The 21,559-nt window shown below is 38.6% G+C and overlaps 1 protein-coding gene across 2 annotated transcripts in view; it reads right to left on the reverse strand.

Moving 5' to 3' along the window:
* HIBADH (3-hydroxyisobutyrate dehydrogenase) overlaps positions 1-21,559 on the reverse strand; it is a 213,195-nt gene that overhangs the window by 111,058 nt on the left and 80,578 nt on the right. For both annotated transcript variants that reach the window (XM_009452826.4, XM_519013.6), the window contains exon 2: positions 9,271-9,431. In XM_009452826.4, coding sequence (XP_009451101.1) covers positions 9,271-9,375 — 105 coding nt within the window. In that variant the 5' untranslated portion in view covers positions 9,376-9,431. The remainder of the gene's footprint in view (positions 1-9,270; positions 9,432-21,559) is intronic.

Here is a 21,559-nt window from a genome sequence, read left to right on the forward strand (position 1 = left end):
TCCCTAATAATCCACGTACAGTCAAGCAAAAGAGATACGTTCTGAGAAATGCGTTGTGAGAAAAGAAAAATAACTTCAAGTAGTCTGAACTATGTGAGGTTTGCAAAATTTATCAGGCCCAGAGAGACGTAAGCATAGGACTTTGGCCAGCGCCACCCTCCGTGCCCAGTGGCAATTGCTTAAAGGCATTTTTGTTCCTGACTAGCTGCCTCCCTTATTATTGTCATATTCCTGGAATTTGGAATACAAAGAACAATGTACAGCCAATTAATAATTTATGTTAATGTAAACTCTTGTTAAACAACTTAGGAACTGCCTCTTCTTTTTTCCTTAAAAACCCACCTGGGGCCAGGTGCAATGGCTCACACCTGTAATCCCAACACTTTGGGAGGCCAAGGTGGGCTGATCACTTGAGCCCAGGAGTTCAAGCCCAGCCTGGGCAACAAAGCAAAACCCTGTCTCTACAAAAATACAAAAATTGGCTGGGCATGGTGGTGCACACCTGTGGTCCCAACTACTTGGGAGGCAGGGGCGGGAGGATCACTTGAGTCTGGGAGGTTGAGGCTGCAGTGAGCCATGATCCCGCCACTGCATTCCAGCCTGGGTGACAGAGAGAGACCCTGTCTCAAAAGAAATGAACAAACAAAATCACTTGTAACATCTGCTAATCGTATATATTCAAGGCAACTTGAATTTATGCTTCCAGGTGGCCATTTTCCACCTTTTGGGCCTGAATAAACTCTATACCTAATCACAGTTTCTGAATCATTATTTTAATAAGGTTGACAGTTGTTAGGCTATTTCATGTTGCGCGAACATCAGAGAGAGCACTTACAGACCTTCGTGGTGTAGTGTATTTCTTCTAGGCTACAAACCTGTACAGCAACGTTAACGTACTGAATACTGTAGGCAACTGTAACATAATGTAAGAATTTGTACATTTAATGATCTATACATACAAAAGGTACAGTAAAAATACTCTATTATAATCCTATGGGACCACCTTTATGTATGCAGTCCATGACCAAAACATCCTTATGAGGTGCATGACTACGGTTTTACTAAAGCTTGAAGAAAAGCCTCCAGGGTCATAATATTCTAAAACACTTCTTCACCTGGAACTGCAGGTGGCCATCTTGCACCTTGAAGGGAGAGAGGAGCCTGATGGAGAAAAGCAGACTCAAGAAGCAAAGAGAAAAGAAAAGAATCTGGCTATATCTATGTCACTAAATTCAGCTCTGCCAGAGGTCAGGCCACTCCCCAACTCTTCCAATACATGAAACAATAAATTCTCAGTTTTTGCTTTCAAAAAAAGAAAAGCACTTCTTCAAAACAACATCTGATTTTCTTCCCTGCAAATCTCTCACTGAAAGAACAGTTGACATTAGAAATCAACTAACCAGCATTTCTGCAATCTTGGTGGGGTGTTGGGGGATGGGCTTGTTTTCTTTGGCTCTCACTTCATCAGCTTGACTTGATATAGTAACATAGAGGGAGGAAATGGACACCCGTCCTTAAAAATGTATGAGTCAACTCAAATATACGCTGAATTTTTTAACCTTTAAACCCTTCAGGGCACTATTGTGGCAAAAAGTTTCAAGGTTTCACACATACTTTTCCATCTCATCCCAAGTCGTGTCTTTGCCTTATGGTAATAGAATGAAATTCGTTTTTTCTTTTATCCAACATTTTAAAAAACTAAACATAGCTATGAAATAAGAATGTTGACATTTTAATATATCAGAACGTATTCATCCAAATTAATATTACCTTTTAAAGTAGTGCTCTTAGGAAATCACACTTGTTCTGATGACATGGCCACTGTTCAAAACATTCTCTAAGCTGCCAACGTAAATCATTTATCAACAAATGCTTTCATTTTCTGTTGCCCTCAGGACCAAAGCTTTTTCACCCTTTACCTTTCTCACTTCATTCATCTGAATTTCACACTGTCCTACCTTCCACGGCTGTTAAAATCAATACTCAGAGGACCTCTTAGAGTCAAGATGCTTAAGAGAATGAGAGATGTGAGGAAGAGAGGCAAGAAGATTCTTTCTTCCAGGCTTCCTGCCTCAGGGTGAACCACACACAGAATTTTCCCCACTGTGTATTGGGGGAGGAGTGGCAACTGTGCACAAGAAGCTAAGTCTTCGCTATTATTCACTAATCTGGGAGGAGCACCGACCCAGAACCCACCTTCTTTCCTTCTTCACACCCAGTGACATATTGCAAGGAAGAAGAAAAAGGAAAACCCAGTAACTGAGTCTGTGTCCTGGAACCCTCAAATTTTTATGCAGGAATCTTGGAGACCTTGTCCTTCATGACTTTCATTTCAGACTACAACGATAATACAATCTTTGTTGGGTGAGTAAAGATTATATGCAATCTTCCTATAATTCCCTATCAGAAATGAAATGATCCTTAAGAGTTGCTTATTTTTTTCTTCCTCAAAAATTGCCTTAGCACTTAATTATAGTAAAATTACAATAGAAACTTCCTTGCAGTATTAGTTGGTCTTGCCACCTAAGACATATCCAACACCTCGTCACATCCAACTCAACCTGTTTTATTTCCCAACAGCATTAGGTAAACCACTAGACATTTGGTAGTTACTCAAGCTATCTCTGTTGACCTAAAGTAAAAGTCTTCAGCAAAGACTGAGGCTCCACTTTTTAAGGAAATTGCTCCTTTGTCCTCATTCTTAATCTGGATAAATCCTACTTATTCTTTTGCTGTCTGCCTAAATGTCTAGTCTTTAGAGAGAATTCCCCTAACCACCCTCTCACCTAATGTAACACATATTTTATTAAAAACTAATGTGACCTTTTACTTTTTCTTTAGACTTATCACAATTTGGAATCACATATTTGTGTAATTTGATAATCTAACACCACCTATTGGTCCCTAAAGGCAAGGACTGTGACTGTCTTGTTCTGAGCTATATTCCCAGTGCCTGGCACATAGAAAGTTCTCGAGAAACATCTGTTACATTAGTGACTTAATGAAGGTCCTATCCCATTTTGCTAAGGTAGTCTACAGTAGCCTTAACCCATAGTGATTAGAGCAATAAAAAGTAACTTTTCTTCACAAAAAAGGAGAGAATATCTGATACTACCTGTTGAATGGACAGCATGAGAAGAGGAACAGCTGTGTACAGCAGAGGTGAAACTAAGGCACACAGAAACTAATTTATAGTTAACATTAACATACAGTGATTAATATGTGCCAAATGCTACTTTAAGCTCCATGCATAATTAACTCACTTAATCCCTATAACAAGTCTATGAAAACAGTATGATTATCCTTCATACATGTGGAAACAAGCGTATAGAGACACTGAAAAACTTGCCCAAGATTGCACAGATACTAAGTGGTATAGAAAGATTCAAAACCTACACATTTTGTAGATTCCCAATGTTTGCTGCATTAGTTTTCCACAGCTGCTGCAACAAGTTACCACAAGCACCGTCGCTTAAAACAACAGAAATTTACTCTCTCACAGCTCTGGAGGCCAGAAGTCTGAAATCAAGGTGTCAAGAGAGACACGATCCCCACAAAGGCTCAAAGGGAGGATCCGTCTTTGCCTTTTCCAGCTTCTGATGGCTCCTGATATTCTCTGGCTGGCAGCAGCATAACTCTAATGTCTGCCTTCATCTTCATATGGCCTTCCCCTCTGTGTCTCTGTGTCTTCTTTTCTGTCTCTGGTAAGGACACTTGTCATTAGCTTTAGGGTCCACCCTAAATCCACGATGATCTCATCTTAACTTTAGATCGTCAAAGACCCTGTTTCCAAAAAGGTCACATTCACAGGTACTAGGAGTTAGAACTTGAATATATCTTTTTTAATAGCTTCACTGACATATAATTCGCATACAATTCACCCATTTAAAGTATACCAAAGGCCCTGTTAACATATTCACAGATATATGCAACCATGATGACAATCAATTTTAGAATCTTTTCAAGAAGAAACCTGGCCAGGCATGGTGGCTCACGCCTGTAATCTCAGCACTTTGGGAGGCCGAGGTGGGCAGATCACGAGGTCAAGAGATCGAGACCATCCTGGCCAACATGGTGAAACCCCGTCTCTACTAAAAATACAAAAAATTGGCCAGGCGCGGTGGCTCACACCTATAATCTCAGCACTTTGGGAGGCCAAGGCGGGTGGATCACCTGAGGTCAGGAGTTCGAGACCAGTCTAGCCAGTATGGTGAAACCCCATCTCTACTAAAAATACAAAAATTAGACAGGCGTGGTGACATGTGCCTGTAATCCCAGCTACTCAGGAGTCTGAGACAGGAGAATTGCTTGAACCCGGGAGGCGGAGGTTGCAGTGAGCCAAGATTGCGCCACTGCACTCCAGCCTGAGCGACAGAGCAAGACTCCATCTCAAAAAAAAAAAAAAAAAAAAAAATTAGCTGGGCGTGGTGGCGCGTGCCTGTAGTCACAGCTACTCGGGAGGCTGAGGCAGAAGAATCACTCGAACCCAGGAGGTGGAGGTTGCAGTAGGCCAAGATCGCACCACTGCACTCCAGCCTGGTGACAGAGTGAGACTTCATTTAAAAAAAAAAAAAAACCAGAAATCTTATACGCATTAGCTATCATTCCTCTATGCCCAACTTTCCCTCTTCCCCAGCGCTAAGCAACCACTGATCTACTTTGTGTCTCTATATAGACTTCCTTATTCTGGACTTTCAGGAAAAGTCTATAGTATGTGGTCTTTTGTGACTGGCTTCCTTCACGCAGCATGCTTTCAAGGTTTATCAATGTTGCAGCAAATATTAGTACTTCATTTCTTTTTATTACTGAATAATCATCATTGTATGGATATAACACATTTTGTTTGGACATTCTATCCGCTGACAGATTTTTGCGTTGTTTCCACTTTTTCGTGATGATGAATAATGTTGCTAAATACATGTTTCCGTGTGGATACAAATTTTTTATTTCTCTTGGGTATATAGCTAGGTGTGAAATTGCTGGGTCATGGCATAATTCTAAACTTTTAATTATTTGAGGAACTCCCAAACTCTTTCCCAAAGTGGCTGTACCATTTTACATTTCCACTAGCAGTGTATGAGGGCTCCAACTTTTACCTCACAAACACATTGTTATCTAACTTTTTAATCTAGATTCTAGTGGGTGTGTCTCATGGTTTTGATGGGTTTTTTTTGTTTTTTTTTTTGAGACAGAGTCTTACTCTGTCACCCAGGCTGGAGTGCAGTGGTGGCAATCTCGGCTCACTGCAACCTCCACCTCCTGGGTTCAAGCAATTCTCCCACCTCAGCCTTCTGAATAGCTGGTATTACAGGTGCACACCACCACGCTCGGCTAATTTTTTTTGCATTTTTAGTAAAGACAGGGTTTCACCACGTTGGCCAGGCTGGTCTTGAACTCCTGACCTCAAGTGATCCACCTGCCTCGGCCTCCCAAACTGTTGGGATTACAGGCATAAGCCACCTCACCCGGCTGTTCTGATTACGTTTCTACGATGTCTAATGATGTTGAGCATCTTTTCACATGTTTACTGGGTCATTCATATATCTTCCTGGGAGAAATGTCTATTAAAATCCTTTGCCCATTTAATTGAGTTACTTGTCTTATGCTGGCGTTGTAAGACTTCTTCGTATATTCTAGATACAAATTCCTTATCAGATATATGATTTGCAAATATTTTATCCCATTCTGTGAATTGTTTTTCACTTTATTGATGGTGTTCTCTGGAGCACAAGTTTTTAATTTTGATAAAGTCCAATTTACCTATTTATCATTTTGTTGCTCATGCTCTTGGTGTCATATCTAAGAATCCTTCGCCAAATCCAAAGTCATAAAGATTTACCTCTGTGTTTTCTCCTAACAATTTTATAGGACATCTTTGGGGGTTGGGGAGGTGGGCCACTATTCAACCCACTAAACAACCCATACAATAGATAAATATTATTAAATTGTAACTCCGTGGGTACAGAACCACACAAGAGAAGGCAAGGGAGACAAATGATCAGTGGCTTGACTGATCTAGGCACCTTATTTTCCAGCAATCTAGTTTATAAATAGGTTAACAGGTAGCTACATTTCAGAATCATCAACACAGATGTCACATACACACACTCAAAAATGTCTTTCACATTAATTTCAAAAAGAACCAAAACTCCGAAGTCAAAGACCTTTGTTTAGACACTGGCTCTTGCTATTCATTCACTACACAGTGGTAACCCCTCCTCTGAGAGGTATACATTCCAAGACTCCCAGTGGATGCCTGAAACCACAGACAGTACCAAATCCTATACAGACTATGTTATATAAACATATAGACTATGTTTTCTGGTTTGTTTTTTTTTCTTTTTAAGGCAAGGTCTCACTCCATCACCCAGGCTGGAGCACACAGCTCACTGCAGCCTCAACCTCCTAGGCTCAAGTAATCCTCCCACCTCAGCCTCCCAAGTAGCTGGGACTACAGGCACACACAACCACGCACAGCTTTTTTTTTTTTTTTTTTTTTTTTTTTTTTTGAGACAGAGTCTCCCTCTGTCATCCAGGCTGGACTGCAGTGGTGCAATCTCGGCTTATTGCAACCTCCGCCTCCTGGGCTCAAGCGATTCTCATGTCTCAGCCTCCCAAGTAGCTGAAACCACAGACACATGCCACCGCGCCTGGCTAATTTTTGTATTTTTAGTAGAGCCGGGGTTTCGCCACATTGGCCAGGCTGGTCTTGAACTCCTGGCCTCAGGTGATCCGTCTGCCTTGGCCTCCCAAAATGCTGGGATTATAGGCACAAGACACCGCGCCCAGCCAGTTTTTCTTTATATATACACTCCTATGATAAAGTTTAATTTATAAATTAGTCACAGTAAGAAATTAACAACAACAATAAAATAGAACAATTATAACAATATGCGAGCAACACTACTCTTGCGCTTTGGACCATTATGAAATAAAATAAGGGTTACCTGAAAATAAGCACGCGATATCACAACACCCGATCACTGAGGCGGCTAGTAAGTGACTAATGGGCCAGGGAGTGTCTACAGCATGGAGACGCTGGACAAAGGGATGATTCACATCCAAGTTGGGACAGAGCTGGACAGCACAAGATTTCATCATGCTACTCAGAACGGCATGCAATTTAAAACTTATAAATTGTTTATTTCTTGAATTTTGTACTTAACATTTTCAGACCACATTTGACCATAGGTAAGCGAAATCGTAGAAAGTGAAACTGCAGATAATAAGAACCACTATATAACGTTAGGGATATTATTTAGCTTCTCCAAGCATTGGTTTCTTGATAGCACTTCTGTTGCAAAGATAAAATGAGATAATACATACAAAATATTTAGCAAAAGACCTGACACATAGTAGGTGCTCACTAAATACTGTATTAGATTCTTTTCTCTCCCTTTCAAAACATAAATATCTCCTTCATGCAGGGATAAGCCTTATTCTTAAGGCAGCCTTCCTTCATACCTACCTAAAATTAGCAACACTAAAGAAATAAGAAACTTGTTGGGAAACAGAGGTAAGCCTGGTAACTTCAGAGTATGAGGTAATTCAGGCAGAGCATCAGAAAGCTCTAGAATTCTGGGAAAAAGCAAGAGAGATTCACAAAGCAGTGATGATCATTACAGTCGTTCCACATACAAGCTGGAAGTACTACAGGCATAGAGGGAAGAGTACCTGTGTCTGTAACAACGTAAAAGGTCACAAGCTTCTGCTTTGCCAGTCTAGGGTAATAGTCCCCATTCAATTCCTACCCCACTCTTTGGTTAAATTCTGTATTTAATTGAAGATATTTCCTCTGTTTAGAGATCAAGTACCCTTGTTACTCTTACTAACAGATAAACCACTGTAAAATGGCAATACCAAATAGATGTGTTATCCCAAAAAGTAATAACTGTCTCCTCAAAATAACTACTAATTGGTTCATCTCAGACTAAATATCAACTTGAAATGCTCACCATCTCTGAAGATGGTAAAAGGCCACCTTTCCGAGATTCTCTACTATACGACTGATCAAATCTCTCCAACAAGGCTACTAAGTCCCTACATTCATTAGGCCTGTAAGCCTGCTATACTGGGAGTGTAATATCCGTATTCAGAGACTGAACAGGCAGAAGCAGCCACAACACTATCCTGAAAAGTTCCAAAGTCATACTTCCATCCTCACACTATACTGCTGCAATTTCCATATGGCACAAAAACCATGGAAAGGAAAAAGATTCAGATATATAGTTCTGAAAATGGCTTCTAAGTTACCTAAAGCTGTTCTGTAACTAGGTATAGCATTTTTCAGTATTTACTTTCAAGTCTATTATCTAGAAGCTGGCTGTGTAATTTTTTTCTCTCACCTTTTTCTCAGGAATTTTTTAGTATTCTCTGTTCTGGGATCACACACTATCCTCAGTTACCACTCTACAACTTGACCAAGAAGAATTTCCCTCATATCTAGAAAAAACAAACTATATTCAGATACTGATACATGGTCTCCTGTAATTTGAGTTATTGATAAAGTTTAACAAATCCAAACAACTCAAGACTTAACCAGCAGATGTCATCATCCAACATGATAAACTCTAGTACCAAAATTCTTTAAACATGAATGATAGCCTAAAAACACTAGAGATCCACTATAACTCAACTCTTCATTATAGGACATAGTGTTTTTAGGCTGTCTCCTGGTTTATGGCCAATAACTAATAATTATTCACAAAGTGCTGCCATATGATGTTTTCAAAGTATGTTCACATACATTCTCTCATTTGAGCTTCACAACCTAATGGCATAGGTTGTCATCGTTCACATTTTAAGAATGAGGAAATCAGCAGAAGTGATGTAACTTGCCCCCAGTAAGAAAGCATGTAACTGAGCTTCAACTCAAACTAAGCTTTATATCTCTAAGCCTACTCTTGTTTTAAAGACATATGTGCTTTTAATAACACAGGAGGTTATTTCCACCAAACTAACTACTTTAACAGCACAATCAGTAAAGTTACTATCTCAGAAAACTGATACAGAGCTAAAACAAGGCCCTCTGACCAAACGTGCAAAATGTTCCAAGTCACCTGCCAAAGAATAGATACCCCTGAATGTCTGACGAGAACTCTCCTTTACTGCAAATCTGGATGTTGGATGAATGATTACATATATATAAAATTAACAATGAATTAGGTTTACAACTCCATTGGGTATACTTCTAAGAAGCTGTCACTTATTTGAATGTATATTCATTTTTCATTCTCAAAATCTAAAACAAATCTAAAGAAAAGGTCTTACCTGTTCACCTGCATCTTGAAACTCTTTGCAGGCATCAGGGAACACATCATAAATAATAAGTGGATAGCCATGTTTCATGAGATTTTTTGCCATTGGATTCCCCATGTTGCCCAGTCCAATGAATCCAACTGGAGTCTTTGAAGCCACTGACCTAGAACACACTGATTTCAATACATTATTTTCAATAGGGGAAAATAACATTTTTTATTGTAAACATTCATTTAATATTAGCAAGTCAATTGTTAGATTTTTTTTTTTAATAAAAGAAACTTTCAGAAACCAGGTGCAGTGGTGCACACCTATAATCCCAGCTACTTGGGAGGCTGAGGTAGGAGGACTGCTCGAGCCCAGGAGTTTTAGAACAGCCTAGGCAACACAGTGAGATCCCATCTCAAAAATAAATAATAATACATTTATTTAAAAAAAACCCACTAACTTTTAAAAGGCAAATGTTAAACTAATGGACCTAACTACACTTAAAGTTATCAACAATGTGCAGGCAGACTAACTTCTAATTATTTAGTTTTCTGGGGCACATTCACAAAATTTTAAGCATTTTTCCTGTTTTGTACCTGTATAACATTCTTTTACCATTTTTAACAATAAACTAAATAATGTTATCATTTATAAAACACCTAATATGTAATTTACTTATAATGTGAAGTATTCCATATTATCTCCCTTAATAATGTGTATAAAAGACAGAAAGTATTCAATAAGACGTATGTCTTGGACCAGCTTCAAGAATGGAAAAACTTTTTACCTTCCCACTCCCACAGTTACAGAAACCATCCCCTCCAATGATACAAAAAAAAAAAAAACTCAAAAAGATGTTAAACCCAGGAGAATGGAATCACCAGTTTATAAAGGTGGTCCTGGGGGAGAAAGGGGAGATACCTCCATAGGCTTTAAATGGCAAGTGTAACAGTATCAGGACCTTGGTCTAACAACTCTGAACCTTCAGAAAAGAGAGACTTCCTTATTATATTTTATTTATTTATTTATTTATTTATTTTTTGAGACAGAGTCTCACTCTGTCACCCAGATTGGAGGGCAGTAATGCAATCTCGGCTCACTGAAGCCTCTGCCTATTGGGTTCAAGCAATTCTCATGCCTTAGCCTCCGGAGTAGCTGGGATCACAGACACGCACCACCATGCCTGGCTAATTTTTGTCCTTTTAATAGAGACAGAGTTTCACCATGTTGACCAGGCTGCCATTAAAAAAAAAAAAAAGCCTTAAAAACTATACAGGTTTTATTTATTCTTTTCTTTTTCATATAGGACTTTTTGAAATTACTCCGTGGGCATATGAATCAAAGTAATGCGTTACAGAGTGGGGAGGCTTTACATTACTATGGAAATAACGTTAGATGCAATTTTTCACTTTCTAGATTTAGAACTCCACTCAATAAATATTCACTGCATGAAGTACTATGACAGAGCTCAGAGACAGACACAAGCAACGTATGGTCCCTGTCCTTTAAAAGCTCACAGTCTAGTGAGGGAAGAGAGAGAAATAACTCTCCTTGCTCTTCCATTTCCCAGCATTCTTTTTCTTTTTTCTTTCAAGAACTCCAGCTTTAAAATTTGTAGTGCAACAACTAATCACAGTCCCTCTTTTAAGTTTCAGGTCCCCTCAACTGAACTTAATCTGCTCTTCCCTGAACTGAATCTGAATGGAATGAGATTTGTTAAAAGCAAATTATTTGAAGCCCTAATGCTTAAGAACTAGAGGTCTTCTTGGGTTAGAAGCATATTTAATTCCTTTAATTTAATGACTGACTCTAACACTTCCATTAAATGTGGGTGTCATTTCTGTGCAACATCATTTAACAGGCGCTAAGTTTAATACACTGGTATAATAGTACACTGGTATAGTTTGTCTTTCTGGCCTGCAAGGAATTCAATGACAGAAAAGTGACACCAAACTGAAATTTTATTTTGATATTAAACAATGAGTACACTTCATCAGAGAACTCTAACTAATGCTCATAAACAAACTAGCAATAATAGCCAGAAAGAAAATGTGGCATTACTGTGTTAAGGTTGAAAAGGTATAATTTAGCAATCTAAAAACATCAGCAACTAGGGAAGATTATAATTTAAAGACAGTTAATTTAACAGGCAATTCACTCTAGGTCAAACAATTCATAAGTATGGTCACGTAGAACCACAATTCATTCACAAATTCAACAAACACTAAGCAACTATCACATGTACCAAAAGAGATGCCAAAGAAGGTAAGAGACACAGTCCTTGCCTTCAACAAGCTTAAAACCAAGAAGAAATAAACCACGTACATAAACACTAACATAAGACAGTTAAAGATAAAAACACAATGCTGATGAAAAATGAGAATTCACGGTGTGGGAACTTGAGGAATGTGGCATCTGACCTGGATATTATACAAGGGGTAGGATTTCAAATGGATAGGAGGGTAAGGAGGAGGGGAACTCCATACAGAAAAAGGAACATGAATATATACAAGGAACTAGAAGAGCCATGAACAAATGACAGTAATAGTTAATATTTACTGCAATTTTACTACATGCCAGACACTGTACTAAGCACTTTATAAACAGACCTATTACCATATGCTATATATGAAGCCCATCTTACAGCTGAGAACCCTGATGCTGAGTTGAAGTAAAATACCTAATACTTTACTAAGTTGTAATGCCAAGATTCAAATCCAGACATTCTAATTCTAGAGTCTCCACTGGTAAACACTGTATGATACTGCCCTCTATTCTTCCTAAAGAATGCACAAAGAAACAAAACAGCAAGAGATTAAGATTAAAAAAAAATGCAACCATAATGTGGAAGGATGGAAGGATGCTAAACAACTTGTATTTTGTAGGCAAGAGGTAGTTATTGAAACGGTGGGCAAGAGAAATGACAGATGAGACTTACACTTTAGAAACAGAAATGAGGCAGCAGTGTACAATGAATGAACTTGAAGAAAAGAGCCTGGAGGCAAGAAGACCAATATAAAAGTGACAGTAATCCTCTAGATGCCTTAGTTTGAGCTACTATAACAAATATACCATAATGGCTTAAATAACGAACACTTATTTCTCACAGTTCTGGAGGCCAGGAAGTCCAACATGAAGGTGACAGCAGATCCAGTGTCTGGAAGGTCCACTTCCTCGTTTGCCGATGGCCATTTTCTCACTGTATCCTCACATGGTAGAGAGCAGAAAGAGAAGCCGCTCTCATGTCTCTCTGTACAACAGCACTAATCCTATTCACAGGAGCTCTACCCGCATGATCTAATTGCCTCCCAAAGGGCCTAGCTCCTAATATCATTATATTGAGGGTTAGGAATTTTGGCCAGGCGCAGCGGCTCACGCCTGTAATCCCAGCACTTTGGGAGGCCAAAGTGGGTGGATCACCTGAGGTCAGGAGTTTGAGACCAACCTGGCCAACATGGTGAAACCCAGTCTTTACTAAAAATACAAAAATTATCCAGGCATGGTGGCATGTGCTTGTAATCCCAGTTACTCAGGAGGGTGAGGCAGGAGGATTGCTTGAACATAGGGGGTGGAGGATGCAGCGAGCCAAGATAGCACCACTGCACTCCAGCTTGGGTGACAGAGCGAGACTCCGTCTCAAAAAAGAAAAAAAAAGGAATTCAACATATAAATTTTGTGGGGACATAAAATTTCAGTCCATAACAAAGTCAAAATTAATAAAGTGTGGTAGCCACAGGAAAAGACAGGTATAAAAACTATTTCAAAGACAGAAGTAAAAGGATATAACAATGGATTGGACTATAGGCTAAAATAAGGGTGAGGTCCAAAATGACAGTAAGAGAATAGTGTTATCAATACCTAAGTGAAGAAATCAAGGAGAGCTGGCTCAGTTTTACCCAGGGTAACTATGAACTGTCAATGAGCTGAAAAGATGTCCAACAGACTATTAGAAATACCACGACCGGCCGGGCGTGGTGGCTCACGCCTGTAATGCCAGCACTTTGGGAGGCCGAGACGGGTGGATCACGAGGTCAGGAGATCGAGACCATCCTGGCTAACATGGTGAAACCCCGTCTCTACTAAAAATACAAAAAAAATTAGCCAGGTGTAGTGGCAGGCGCCTGTAGTCCCAGCTACTCGGGAGGCTGAGGCAGGAGAATGGCGTGAACCTGGGAGGCGGAGCTTGCAGTGAGCCGAGATCGCACCACTGCACTCCAGCCTGGGCGACAATGTGAGACTCTGTCTCAAAAAAAAAAAAGAAATACCATGACCAAGCTTTCAGTGATAGGATGAGAAAAAAGAGATATACCTGGTAGCCATTTGTCTCAAAAGTTAAGAGGTGAAATTTGTAAAAGTTAATAAAATCACCAGATGAGTATGAAGAGGCTGAAGGCCAAAGTTGAACCTCTCTGAAGCCCAAGGGAACGTGTATACTCAAAAGTCAAAAAGTCAAAACCAACCCTAAGCTGAAACAGATGTTAGAATTACAAAACAAGGACGTTAAAAATTATAACTGTAGTCCATATATTCCAAAGGTAGAATTATGAAAGATATTTTTATCAATACAAATTAAATTTCTTGAGATGAAATCTACTAATAAAATATGTGAGATGAAAATTATACCAGAAGATTAACTGAAGAGTAGATACCAAAGGAAAGATTAATAACCTTGAAGATACAGCAATAGAAACTATTCAAAACACAAAGAAAAAAATAATTTAAAAAATAGAGAGCATCAATAAGCTGTGAGACAGCTTCAACCACCCAAACACATATGTAACTAGAGTCCTCAAATGAGAAGAGAGAAGTGGGGCAGAAAATATGTGTGAAGAACAAATGGCCAAAAATGTTCCAAAGTTGATGAAAACTACAAACCCCATGCATCCAAGGAACTCTATGAACCCCAATACAAGAAACATGAAGAAAACCATATTAAGACACATCACAATCAAACGCACAAGAGCAGCCACAGGAAAAAGGACACACTATGTAGAAAGGGAAAAAGATAAGGATAAAGGCAGATTTCTCATCAGAAACAATGCAAGTGAGAAGACAGTGGTGCAACATTTTTTAAATACCAGAAGAAAAAAACAACTGTCAAGCTAGAAATCTATAACCAAGAAAAATATACAAATATTTGTATATTCCAGAGGTATGAATCAATCTCAGGGGTATGGTGATGGATATGTTTACCATTTTTTTGTGTTTTTTTTTTTGGACAGGGTCTCACTCTGTTGCCCAGGCTAGAGTGCAGTGGCATAATCACAGCTCGCTACAGCCTCAACTTCCCAAGCTCAGATGATCCCACTTCAGCTTCCCAAGTAGCTGGGACTACAGGCACATGCCACCAGGCCTGGCTAATTTTTGCATTTTTTTGTAGAGATGAGGTTTCATCATGTTGGCCAGACCAGTCTCGAACTCCTGAGCTCAAGCAATCAGTGGGCCTCAGCCTCCTAAAGTTCTAGGAGCGCAGGCATGAGCCACCGCACCCAGCCACACTCTCGACTGTGATGATAGCTTCACCGGCTTATATACATCAAAACTAATCAAACTGTATACTTTATGTACAACTTATCATATATCACTATATTGCTAATAAAGCTGTTTTTAAAAAGTCAGTATCATATATATAGAAACAAACAAGAGAAGACAGTTCTCAATTAGTACTAAAGTGATAGATCAAATGTAAAGTGTGAAGTCTGAATGGATCCTGACTTTAAAAAAAAAAAAAGCTAGCCTTTAAGAAAATAATGAAATTTTGAATGCAAATTGTACATTAGATGATACCATGGAATCACTGCTAATTGGCTTAGGTAGGATAATGGTAGTTTGGTTACATAGGAGAATATTCTCATTCTTAGATTCATGCTGAAGCATTAGGGTTAAAGTGTCATGTCAGCAATTTACTTTCAAATGATTCAAGTGGGATAGGTATATATGTGGAAGAAAAAAGTCAATGTGGCAAAATATTAACAACTTGTTTCTAAGGAAAGAGTATATGGATGTCAGTTATATTATTCTTTCAATACTTTCTGCTTCATATTTTTCATAATAAAACAAGGGGAAAAAGATTAGCATATCTATATGGAAAAAATATGACAAACAGATAAAATACAAATACGAAAAACACTCTAACACATGACAAAAATAGAGCTACTTTGTTTTATATGTAAAATAACTTTACAATCTGGAAGAAAAACATGAATAATTTTTTAAAGTAGGCAAAAATCACGAAATGACAACAGAAAATATGTAAATTACCCCCCCAAAAAACCTCTAAAAATATACCCAACTTGTCATAATTAGAGAAATGCAAAACAAAATGATGTGATACCATTTTTCACCTGTTGGATAAGTTTTTTCTTTGATAAAAACTACTCTTGGTAAGAAATAACTGATGAAAACATATGCTCTCATATACTGTCAAATTGTATATGAGGTCGACCTTTTGGATGGTAATTTGGCAAAAAAAACTACATTTGAACTTTTATTTAAAATTTAAATTTAAAACATGCATACTCTTTGACCTAGCAATTCCATTTCTAAGAATATATACTACACATGAGGGGCCAGCCAACTTTGTCTTAAAGAGTCAGGCAGTAAATTATTTTCAGCTTTGTGAGCCATTGTGAAATGGTGTTACAACCATTTCATTCATCTACTCTAGTTTGAAAGCAGCCATAGACAACACACAAACAAATGGGTATGGCTGTGTTCCAATACAATTTTATTTACAAACAAGGTGCCCAACTATGGGCCATAGCAATCCCTACTATGTATTAAATTCTGAACAACACAAAGATATAGTTTATTACAGCACTACTTGTAACAGCCAAAAAACTGCAAATAACTATGTATTAATAAGGCACTTCATTCATAACTAATTATATATTAATAGGGCACTTAATTCATAACTAAATGTACATTGTAGGACACTTGATAATTCACAGTAAATCAACACAATGAAATGTGCAAATGTTTAAAAAAAGGTGACATATTTATCTAAAATTATAGGAAAAAATCTCCAGGATAAGTTATTAAGTGGAAAAAACATGCGGAACATTATCTATAGGATACAGTATAAGAGAAGAAAAAAGGATACATATGCATTAATTTTTCTGATTTTCTGTATGGATACACACGAAACAGTACTTACACCTGGAGAGTTGGACTACTGGGTCGGAGTTGAAGAAAATTTTAATTTTATAACCTTTCCCATTTTTTACCATGAGCATGTAACTTTTGTAACTACTTTTATAATAAAATGAAATAAATGAAGTGGCACAGTGAAATTTAATATATGCTATGTGAATGAATAATAAACTAGGTAAGTTTCATCAAATGGGCATATGGGAATAAAAGCCAGTTCTAAAGCAATTACAAAGTAATGCTGCTGATAAAAGTGGACTGTGTAAAGGTAAACAGTGTCGCAGCAACCATTACACATTGCAGGTTGACTCTCCAATATTCTTTCCCCTAGATCCGAGGTCAAGTTTCAAACTGCCTAAACTAATACATGGTAATGGCATCCTTCTGCCAAATGACTGGTTCAGGAGCTGCCAGCCCTAAGTTAAAGTTCTGGAAATGCTGTGGAAAATCTGAAAATGTAATGGGGAATAAACAAGAGATTAATGAAAGCATTGTATCTAATCAGCAAACTTCTGTGACTCTCCATATCACCAAGCTAAGTGACAGCTGGGGAAAGGCACAAACAGACCACAACAATGGATTTATCCAGAAATACAACAAGAGGCTGAAAAAAACAGTATTAGGCATCAGTGAAATTCCTAATTATAAATAAGTTTGAGATTGGGTACAGACAAACCTAGAGAGAGACCTTACGAAATGAGGAAACAAGAAAGCATGTCTATGTACTTGGAGGAAAAGGGAGGGAGTCAAAGGACCAGGTGATGCGCATTATGTAACAGTATGTTTGTTAGAACAAGAATCACAGAGGGGGTTAAATCAACCAGAGACTAGTTCTGCTGGTGAAATCTCAGCAAGAGAATCACTCCTACTACTAAGATCCTAGAAAAACTGAAGTAGAGTGCTGATGTTACTGAAGCTGAAGAAGTTAAGAACAATGAGGCCATGTTGGATGGGCCAACATGAATGTGAATGAAGATAAAGTTTTCAAAGGACTCAGCTCTCTTTACTTCATCTTTGTCTGTGGCAAAGTTAAAGAAAGGCCAGTATAATTAGATGACCTGATGTCAAAAGAGAATAAGTTATTTATTGATGGTGATAATGTTTAAAATTTTCTGAGTTGGGAAGGCCTAGGTTCCTATCCTGGTAAGTTCACTTCTTAGATGTATACCATTGAAGTTACAAGTTACTTAACTTCTCTAGACAACATTTGATCAATAAAAGTACCTACTTCAGAAGATTATTGTAAAGATTACTTGAGATGATGCATATAAAGCGTTAAACAGTGCCTGGCACACGATCGATAATAAGTATTAGTTACTCTTACCAAAAATGGTCAAGTTGTAGCAGTACAGGTCAAGTCCTATGCCAACTGCCCCTTTTTGCCTAGTGGGTTAGAAGAGCCAAAGAGATAGAAAAAGGTATAGACAACTGTAGGAGAAGCCCTGTATCTGGGGAAAGAAAGCTTTTAGTTAAGGTGAAACACCTGAATAAGCGCTTGGCAAATATAAAATAATTTGCACCCAAAGGGGCAGAAATCCATGAGTATAATGGAATGATTATTGCCCTAAAAACTCTCAAACCTAAATAATGCATCTCTCTTGGCCGGGCGCGGTGGCTCACGCCTGTAATCCCAGCACTTTGGGAGGCCGAGGCGGGCGGATCACGAGGTCAGGAGATCGAGACCATCCTGGCTAACACGGTGAAACCCCGTCTCTACTAAAAATACAAAAAATTAGCCGGGCGTGGTAGCGGGCGCCTGTAGTCCCAGCTACTCGGGAGGCTGAGGCAGGAGAATGGCGTGAACCCGGGAGGCGGAGCTTGCAGTGAGCCGAGATCGCGCCACTGCACTCCAGCCTGGGTGACAGAGCAAGACTCCGTCTCAAAAAAAAAAAAAAAAAAAAAAAAAAAATAATGCATCTCTCTTTAAATAACTTCTGACAGTAGTGCGTGGAAAAAGTAGAGTTAAAACATAAATAAAACCAAGCTGGGAGAAAATCAATCAACAAAATACAAAGGTGATACTGGTTGACTGGTTAAGAAACTAGCATTAGTGTCTATTACTGAGGACGAATGAAAAGAAACTAGCCAGAAAACTTGGCAAAGTTTGTTTCTAAATTTATAGATGCAAATTTACCGATTATGACCTCTTTCTCCAATGTAACAAGGGGAGTTATCCATATCTTGATAACCTTAAGTGCTATCAAAAAGCAGGTTTCACTAAGTGTCAAAATGCAAAAATTGGTAACAAGTTAATTATTTTACATTTCTGAGGCTTCTTTTCTATTCAAAGTAATGCATTTTCATTGTAGAAAACTAGAATGAAAAAGTATACAGTTGTAAGGGGAAGCAATCTCATTACACAAAAATAAAAAAAACATTTAGCATGGATTTTCAGTCTTTTGACTGCATTTTTCATTATATCATAAGGTTATATTTTCTATACAATGTATGTCTATTTTATCACATAATATATTTTTTATATCTATTTTATCACATAATACTACGTACGTCATAAGCACTCTATCTGCTTTACTATTAACAGTTACTAAACTAAGGGTGACGACTTTCTCTATAAAGGCCTTTACGGTTTCAGTCAACTTATTTTAGTAATAAATACGCTCCTTATGTAATTTCACAACTTCAGGGTCAACTTTTAGTCCCAGGACCATGAGCAGCTTTTCAGAACTTCATGTGCAGCCCTAGAAGCTAATGTAAAGGGAAAAACTGCCATTATATATTTGATTTATCCAATGAGTTATGCTACTTTGAAAGTAAATTTCACATATACAAAAAGGACCAATAATATTAAAAATTGTATTCCTGTTTCTATACATGATGCTAATTTTTCCATTCTACCTTTGGTCAGGTGGTCACTTCAAGATGATCTGATGTGATTTATTTTTCCATGTACAAGCTGTAGAGTCACAACGTGACATTTTGTAGAGGGCCTATAGCTGTAGATTTTCTTCTCTGTACAAATAAGTCTGAAACTAAACTTAATTACCTTCTAAAATAACATACACAATTTTATCAAACAGGTGATGAAATAGTAATACATGTACACTTTAACATTTCTCATTCTTCTATTTCCTTTTCAATGCTTTAAGTATTTTAAAATTAGGCTTAGGCACAGTGGCTCATGACTATAATCCCAGTACTTTGGGAGGCTGAGGCAGGAGGATCAGTTGACCCCCAGAGTTCAAGACCAGGCTGGGCAACATGGTGAGACCCCATCTCTACAAAAATAAATAAATAAATAAATAAAGCCAGGTGTGGTGGTGTGCACCTGTGGTCCCAGCTACTTGGGAGGCTGAGGCAGGGGGATTGCTTGAGCCCACGAGGTTGAGGCTGCAATGAGCCATGATTGCACCACTGCACTCCAGCCTGGACAAGAGAGAGAGAGAGACCCCATCTCAAATAAACAAACAAACAAAGATTTAAAAATTAAGATGTGGCAGGCTGGGCACAGTGGCTAATGCCTGTAAGCCCAACACTTTGGGAGGTCAAGGCAAGAGGATGGCTTCACGCCAGTAGTTCTAGACCAGCGTAGTAGGCAACTAGCCTTGTCTCAAAAAACATTTTTTTTTAAATTAGCTAGGTATCGTGGTGCACCCTGCAATCCTAACTACTTGGGAAGCTGAGGCGGAAGATCACTTGAGTACAGGAGTTCAAGGTTGCAGTGAGCTAAGTAGGTGCCATTGTACTCCTGCCTGGACAACACGGGGAGACCTGTCTCTAAAATGTATTTATAAAAAAGTTAAAAAGATGTGCTACTAACCGGCAACTTTCAGGTTTCATTTTTTTAAACAGTAAATTATATAGCTCCTTATAATATTATCATTCATATGATATAAACATCTTAAACATACTACAAATATCCAACAGAATTCAGAACATCACACATTACTATTTGAACATGGTTCTTTTTCTTAATGTCATTTGACTCCAAACTTGCAGGTAGATTTTTTTCTACTCTTTAAGAATCTAATGTCAGAAAAGTTAACACTTTTGCAGTAAACTAAAATTAACAGAAATTTAAATGTTTAAAACAATTCCAGAGAAAGGCCGGGCACAGTGGCTCACGCCTGTAATCCCAGCACTCTGGGAGGCCAAGGCGGGCGGATCACGAGGTCAAGTGATAGAGACCATCCTGGCTAACATGGTGAAACCCCGTTTCTACTAAAAAATACCAGAAAACTAGCCGGGCGTGGTGGTAGGCGCCTGTAGTCCCAGGTACTCCGGAGGCTGAGGCAGGAGAATGGCGTGAACCCGGGAGGTGGAGCTTGCAGTGAGCTGAGATTGCGCCAATGCACTCTAGCCTGGGCGACAGACAAAGACTCCGAGACAAAAAAAAAAAAAAAAAATTCAAGAGAAAAAAAAATTGCTGAAGTGATTTAACCACTTCATCACAAAAGAACTATTTAAAATGTATCAGAAATCTATATTCTGACAATTATCTTTGGGCCAAAGAACCCAAAGTAGAAGACCATATGCCAAAGTAGTCTAATCAGCACTCTGAGGTATGCCCTCCCAGTTTACAGAGGCACGTATTACAGTCTTAGGCCTCAGGCTCTTTCACCATGAATTGGTAAGAACTTTCATAACTCTAAAAGGTACACCAAGGGTTCATTAAAATACCATTAGAACACCTTGTAAAACCATTAAACAGCAAATATGTCTTCCTTGGCTAATGGGAACTGAAAGAATTGTGAATTCATGTGAAAACTGGTGCTACTGTGGAAAAGTGTCTATTCTTTTAGGGTTATCTCAAAAGTCGGAAGCATTTTTGTAGCTCAATATATGAAGCTCAAACAGTGGTTACATTCAAGTTTGGCATATTCTGAGTTTTTATTTTGTTACTGTGGTTCTGTATCAGACATCTGTTCTCTTGCATCTCACCGAGCCTCTGTTCTTCTCCAACCAGAAAGGAAATTCAGAGGTTTCACTGAGGGCGAGAATGGGAAGCTGTTAAGAATTGTAAGAAAAAGTTCTTACAATTCCTGGCCAGCCACAGTGGTTCATGCCTATAATCCCAACGCTCTGGGAGGATCACTTGAGCGCAGGAGTTCAAGACCAGCCTGGGCAACATGGCGAAACTCCGTCCCAACTAAAAATACAAAAATTGGACGGGCATGGTGACACATGCCTGTAATCCCAGCTACTC

Source organism: Pan troglodytes, chromosome 6 (genome assembly GCF_028858775.2).
Source record: "Pan troglodytes isolate AG18354 chromosome 6, NHGRI_mPanTro3-v2.0_pri, whole genome shotgun sequence".
In the NCBI taxonomy this organism is placed as follows: Eukaryota; Metazoa; Chordata; class Mammalia; order Primates; family Hominidae; genus Pan; species Pan troglodytes.